The 7,855-nt window shown below is 40.2% G+C and overlaps 1 protein-coding gene across 1 annotated transcript; it reads right to left on the minus strand.

The window, feature by feature from the left end:
• Nucleotides 1–1,732, minus strand: LOC120040390 (ubiquitin-conjugating enzyme E2 J2-like). Its single transcript, XM_038985558.1, has 2 exons — nucleotides 1,576–1,732; nucleotides 1–724 (listed from the first exon to the last, which is right to left on the minus strand). Exons 1-2 carry the CDS (start codon nucleotides 1,702–1,704, stop codon nucleotides 434–436), a joined length of 420 nt encoding a protein of 139 aa, XP_038841486.1. The 5' UTR covers nucleotides 1,705–1,732; the 3' UTR covers nucleotides 1–433.
• Nucleotides 1,733–7,855: the final 6,123 nt, after the last annotated feature.

Raw genomic sequence — 7,855 nt, forward strand, 5'->3', positions numbered from 1 at the left:
CAAATTCCACACGATTCTTTACAGGGATCAACCAACATGGCGGCACAACAGATAGAATTGATCTAGCACACAGACAACACGGCGGATTCAGAGTAATTATGTGGAGAAGGACAATGAATTAAGCCTATGGTCAACATGGCTGCCAAGCCACATTGCTATACAATATAACGTTGCTTTTCACAGAGAATCACCAATCTACCTTAACTTACATTTCTATGGTTCCCTATACAACCCATGAGCCAAGCACTTCCACCTGGTAATGGGTCATAAGCACAGAGAAGATCAACTACCAACCCCGTTCCATTCATTCCCCCCATACCCCCACCTCCTCTCCAGGTGGGTGCTCCCCCCCCCCGCATGTTTAAATCCTCTAATAGTCCTGTAACTGGGCCGAGGGTCAACAGTCCCCTTTTCTTCAGCCCTCTCTCCTCTCTCACTCCTGGGAGATGCTCCGCAGCACGTACTTCACCGTGTAGGCAAACGCAGCGAACCCCACAATCACAAACAGGTTGGCCAAGGCCCCGCCAAGAAGTCCGTGATTCCGATTGGGCTGCTGTAGGCCGGGGGCGAGCATAGCAGGGCCCAAGGGGGCATGGCCTCCGTTGAGGGCGGGGATTCCGTAGTTGCCGTGGTGAAAGTCGCCGTCGGGAACTACGTCTGGGAGGGGGAGGGGCTGGGGGCGGGTGCTCAACTCCTCCTGGGCCTTCTGCTTCTGCTTGATCTCCTGGAGAGAGGGAGGGAGGGAAGGAAGAGAGAGGGAGAAAAGAGAGAGGGAGGGAGGGGAAAAGAGAGAGGGAGGGAGGGGGAAAAGAGAGAGGAGGGAGGGGAAAGAGAGAGGGAGGGAGGGAGAAAAGAGAGAGGGAGGGAGGGAGAAAAGAGAGAGGGAGGGAGGGAGAAAAGAGAGAGGGAGGGAGGGAGAAAAGAGAGAGGGAGGGAGGGAGAAAAGAGAGAGGGAGGGAGGGAGAAAAGAGAGAGGGAGGGAGGGAGAAAAGAGAGAGAGGGAGGGAGGGAGAAAAGAGAGAGGGAGGGAGAAAAGAGAGAGGGAGGGAGAAAAGAGAGAGAGGGAGGGAGGGAGAAAAGAGAGAGGGAGGGAGGGAGAAAAGAGAGAGGGAGGGAGAAAAGAGAGAGGGAGGGAGGGAGAAAAGAGAGAGGGAGGGAGGGAGAAAAGAGAGAGGGAGGGAGAAAAGAGAGAGGGAGGGAGAAAAGAGAGAGAGGGAGGGAGGGAGAAAAGAGAGAGGGAGGGAGGGGGAAAAGAGAGAGGGAGGGAGAAAAGAGAGAGAGGGAGGGAAAAGAGAGAGAGGGAGGGAGAAAAGAGAGAGGGAGGGAGGGAGAAAAGAGAGAGGGAGGGAGGGAGAAAAGAGAGAGGGAGGGAGGGAGAAAAGAGAGAGGGAGGGAGGGAGAAAAGAGAGAGGGAGGGAGGGAGAAAAGAGAGAGAGGGAGGGAGGGAGAAAAGAGAGAGGGAGGGAGGGAAGAGAGAGGAGAGGAGGATAGAAGTCAGTCAGTAGATGAAGTCATGCTACTAGTTTGTTTGGACATAGTATCTGTGTTTAGTAAATGATTTAAAGTCAGACTCACATCGACTGCATGAGGAAACAGTTCACAGAACACCTTGTCCTTCAGGTTAAAGGTCAAGCTCTGGGCCGACAGCTGTCTTTTCTGGAGGAAATAAACAAAACAAGAAATAGCCAAAGAAGCAACAGCCATTCATCCTAACTATTACATGACTAACAGCTGTCTACACAGTCATTCATCCTAACTATTACATGACTAACAGCTGTCTACACAGCCATTCATCCTAACTATTACATGACTAACAGCTGTCTACAGTCATTCATCCTAATTAATACATGACTAACAGCTGTCTACACAATCATTCATCCTAATTAATACATGACTAACAGCTGTCTACACAGTCATTCATCCTAACTAATATATGACTAACAGCTGTCTACACAATCATTCATCCTAACTATTATATGACTAACAGCTGTCTACACAGTCATTCATCCTAACTAATATATGACTAACAGCTGTCTACAGTCATTCATCCTAACTAATATATGACTAACAGCTGTCTACACAGTCATTCATCCTAACTAATACATGACTAACAGCTGTCTACACAGCCATTCATCCTAACTAATACATGACTAACAGCTGTCTACAGTCATTCATCCTAACTAATATATGACTAACAGCTGTCTACACAGCCATTCATCCTAACTAATACATGACTAACAGCTGTCTACACAGCCATTCATCCTAACTAATACATGACTAACAGCTGTCTACAGTCATTCATCCTAACTAATACATGACTAACAGCTGTCTACACAGCCATTCATCCTAACTAATACATGACTAACAGCTGTCTACAGTCATTCATCCTAACTAATACATGACTAACAGCTGTCTACACAGCCATTCATCCTAACTAATATATGACTAACAGCTGTCTACACAGCCATTCATCCTAACTAATACATGACTAACAGCTGTCTACAGTCATTCATCCTAACTAATACATGACTAACAGCTGTCTACACAGCCATTCATCCTAACTAATACATGACTAACAGCTGTCTACACACAGCCATTCATCCTAATTAATATATGACTAACAGCTGTCTACACAGTCATTCATCCTAACTAATACATGACTAACAGCTGTCTACAGTCATTCATCCTAACTAATACATGACTAACAGCTGTCTACACAGTCATTCATCCTAACTAATACATGACTAACAGCTGTCTACACAGCCATTCATCCTAACTAATACATGACTAACAGCTGTCTACACAGTCATTCATCCTAACTAATATATGACTAACAGCTGTCTACAGTCATTCATCCTAACTAATATATGACTAACAGCTGTCTACAGTCATTCATCCTAACTAATACATGACTAACAGCTGTCTACAGAGTCATTCATCCTAACTAATACATGACTAACAGCTGTCTACAGTCATTCATCCTAACTATTACATGACTAACAGCTGTCTACACAGTCATTCATCCTAACTAATACATGACTAACAGCTGTCTACAGTCATTCATCCTAACTAATACATGACTAACAGCTGTCTACAGAGTCATTCATCCTAACTATTACATGACTAACAGCTGTCTAGTCATTCATCCTAACTATTATATGACTAACAGCTGTCTACACAGTCATTCATCCTAACTAATATATGACTAACAGCTGTCTACAGTCATTCATCCTAACTAATATATGACTAACAGCTGTCTACACAGTCATTCATCCTAACTAATACATGACTAACAGCTGTCTACACAGCCATTCATCCTAACTAATACATGACTAACAGCTGTCTACACAGTCATTCATCCTAACTAATATATGACTAACAGCTGTCTACAGTCATTCATCCTAACTAATATATGACTAACAGCTGTCTACAGTCATTCATCCTAACTAATACATGACTAACAGCTGTCTACAGAGTCATTCATCCTAACTAATACATGACTAACAGCTGTCTACAGTCATTCATCCTAACTATTACATGACTAACAGCTGTCTACACAGTCATTCATCCTAACTAATACATGACTAACAGCTGTCTACAGTCATTCATCCTAACTAATACATGACTAACAGCTGTCTACAGAGTCATTCATCCTAACTATTACATGACTAACAGCTGTCTAGTCATTCATCCTAACTATTATATGACTAACAGCTGTCTACAGTCATTCATCCTAACTAATACATGACTAACAGCTGTCTACAGAGTCATTCATCCTAACTAATACATGACTAACAGCTGTCTACAGTCATTCATCCTAACTATTACATGACTAACAGCTGTCTACACAGTCATTCATCCTAACTAATACATGACTAACAGCTGTCTACACAGTCATTCATCCTAACTAATACATGACTAACAGCTGTCTACAGAGTCATTCATCCTAACTATTACATGACTAACAGCTGTCTAGTCATTCATCCTAACTATTATATGACTAACAGCTGTCTACACAGTCATTCATCCTAACTAATACATGACTAACAGCTGTCTACACAGTCATTCATCCTAACTAATACATGACTAACAGCTGTCTACAGAGTCATTCATCCTAACTATTACATGACTAACAGCTGTCTAGTCATTCATCCTAACTATTATATGACTAACAGCTGTCTACACAGTCATTCATCCTAACTAATACATGACTAACAGCTGTCTACAGTCATTCATCCTAACTAATACATGACTAACAGCTGTCTACACAGCCATTCATCCTAACTAATACATGACTAACAGCTGTCTACACAGCCATTCATCCTAACTAATACATGACTAACAGCTGTCTACAGTCATTCATCCTAACTAATACATGACTAACAGCTGTCTACACAGCCATTCATCCTAACTAATACATGACTAACAGCTGTCTACAGTCATTCATCCTAACTAATATATGACTAACAGCTGTCTACACAGCCATTCATCCTAACTAATACATGACTAACAGCTGTCTACACAGCCATTCATCCTAACTAATATATGACTAACAGCTGTCTACAGTCATTCATCCTAACTAATACATGACTAACAGCTGTCTACACAGCCATTCATCCTAACTAATACATGACTAACAGCTGTCTACACAGCCATTCATCCTAACTAATATATGACTAACAGCTGTCTACAGTCATTCATCCTAACTAATACATGACTAACAGCTGTCTACACAATCATTCATCCTAACTAATACATGACTAACAGCTGTCTACAGTCATTCATCCTAACTAATATATGACTAACAGCTGTCTACACAATCATTCATCCTAACTAATACATGACTAACAGCTGTCTACACAGCCATTCATCCTAACTAATACATGACTAACAGCTGTCTACACAGCCATTCATCCTAACTAATATATGACTAACAGCTGTCTACACAGCCATTCATCCTAACTAATACATGACTAACAGCTGTCTACAGTCATTCATCCTAACTAATACATGACTAACAGCTGTCTACACAGCCATTCATCCTAACTAATACATGACTAACAGCTGTCTACACACAGCCATTCATCCTAATTAATATATGACTAACAGCTGTCTACACAGTCATTCATCCTAACTAATACATGACTAACAGCTGTCTACAGTCATTCATCCTAACTAATACATGACTAACAGCTGTCTACACAGCCATTCATCCTAACTAATACATGACTAACAGCTGTCTACACAGTCATTCATCCTAACTAATATATGACTAACAGCTGTCTACAGTCATTCATCCTAACTAATATATGACTAACAGCTGTCTACACAGTCATTCATCCTAACTAATACATGACTAACAGCTGTCTACACAGCCATTCATCCTAACTAATACATGACTAACAGCTGTCTACACAGTCATTCATCCTAACTAATATATGACTAACAGCTGTCTACAGTCATTCATCCTAACTAATACATGACTAACAGCTGTCTACAGAGTCATTCATCCTAACTAATACATGACTAACAGCTGTCTACAGTCATTCATCCTAACTATTACATGACTAACAGCTGTCTACACAGTAATTCATCCTAACTAATACATGACTAACAGCTGTCTACAGTCATTCATCCTAACTAATACATGACTAACAGCTGTCTACAGAGTCATTCATCCTAACTATTACATGACTAACAGCTGTCTAGTCATTCATCCTAACTATTATATGACTAACAGCTGTCTACACAGTCATTCATCCTAACTAATATATGACTAACAGCTGTCTACAGTCATTCATCCTAACTAATATATGACTAACAGCTGTCTACACAGTCATTCATCCTAACTAATACATGACTAACAGCTGTCTACACAGTCATTCATCCTAACTAATATATGACTAACAGCTGTCTACAGTCATTCATCCTAACTAATACATGACTAACAGCTGTCTACAGAGTCATTCATCCTAACTAATACATGACTAACAGCTGTCTACAGTCATTCATCCTAACTATTACATGACTAACAGCTGTCTACACAGTCATTCATCCTAACTAATACATGACTAACAGCTGTCTACAGTCATTCATCCTAACTAATACATGACTAACAGCTGTCTACAGAGTCATTCATCCTAACTATTACATGACTAACAGCTGTCTAGTCATTCATCCTAACTACTATATGACTAACAGCTGTCTACAGTCATTCATCCTAACTAATATATGACTAACAGCTGTCTACAGTCATTCATCCTAACTAATACATGACTAACAGCTGTCTACAGAGTCATTCATCCTAACTAATACATGACTAACAGCTGTCTACAGTCATTCATCCTAACTATTACATGACTAACAGCTGTCTACACAGTCATTCATCCTAACTAATACATGACTAACAGCTGTCTACAGTCATTCATCCTAACTAATATATGACTAACAGCTGTCTACACAGTCATTCATCCTAACTAATATATGACTAACAGCTGTCTACAGAGTCATTCATCCTAACTATTACATGACTAACAGCTGTCTAGTCATTCATCCTAACTATTATATGACTAACAGCTGTCTACAGTCATTCATCCTAACTAATATATGACTAACAGCTGTCTACAGTCATTCATCCTAACTAATACATGACTAACAGCTGTCTACAGAGTCATTCATCCTAACTAATACATGACTAACAGCTGTCTACAGTCATTCATCCTAACTATTACATGACTAACAGCTGTCTACACAGTTCATTCATCCTAACTAATACATGGACTAACAGCGGTCTACAGTCATTCATCCTAACTAATACATGACTAACAGCTGTCTACAGAGTCATTCATCCTAACTATTACATGACTAACAGCTGTCTAGTCATTCATCCTAACTATTATATGACTAACAGCTGTCTACACAGTCATTCATCCCTAACTAATATATGACTAATAGCTGTCTACAGTCATTCATCCTAACTAATATATGACTAACAGCTGTCTACACAGTCATTCATCCTAACTAATACATGACTAACAGCTGTCTACACAGCCATTCATCCTAACTAATACATGACTAACAGCTGTCTACACAGTCATTCATCCTAACTAATATATGACTAACAGCTGTCTACAGTCATTCATCCTAACTAATATATGACTAACAGCTGTCTACAGTCATTCATCCTAACTAATACATGACTAACAGCTGTCTACAGAGTCATTCACTCCTAACTAATACATGACTAACAGCTGTCTACAGTCCATTCATCCTAACTATTACATGACTAACAGCTGTCTACACAGTCATTCATCCTAACTAATACATGACTAACAGCTGTCTACAGTCATTCATCCTAAACTAATACATGACTAACATCTGTCTACAGAGTCATTCATCCTAACTATTACATGACTAACAGCTGTCTAGTCATTCATCCTAACTATTATATGACTAACAGCTGTCTACAGTCATTCATCCTAACTAATACATGACTAACAGCTGTCTACAGAGTCATTCATCCTAATAATACATGACTAACAGCTGTCTACAGTCATTCATCCTAACTATACATGACTAACAGCTGTCTACAGACAGTCATTCATCCTAACTAATACATGACTAACAGCTGTCTACAGTCATTCATCCTAACTAATACATGACTAACAGCGTCTACAGAGTCATTCATCCTAACTATTACATGACTACAGCTGTCTAGTCATTCATCCTAACTATTATATGACTAACAGCTGTCTACACAGTCATTCATCCTAACTAATATATGACTAACAGCTGTCTACAGTCATTCATCCTAACTAATATGACTAACAGCTGTCTACACAGTCCTTCATCCTAA

Source organism: Salvelinus namaycush, unplaced genomic scaffold, assembly GCF_016432855.1.
Source record: "Salvelinus namaycush isolate Seneca unplaced genomic scaffold, SaNama_1.0 Scaffold3482, whole genome shotgun sequence".
NCBI lineage: Eukaryota > Metazoa > Chordata > Actinopteri > Salmoniformes > Salmonidae > Salvelinus > Salvelinus namaycush.

Excerpts from the sequence above, each read along its gene's own strand:
- LOC120040390 (XM_038985558.1), bottom strand. The coding sequence starts at position 1,704 with ATGGCTGTTGCTTCTTTGGCTATTTCTTGTTTTGTTTATTTCCTCCAG. Across the intron at positions 725-1,575 it reads TGTTTCCTCATGCAGTCGAT|GAGATCAAGCAGAAGCAGAA; the intron begins GTGAGTCTGACT and ends CCCTCTCTCCAG.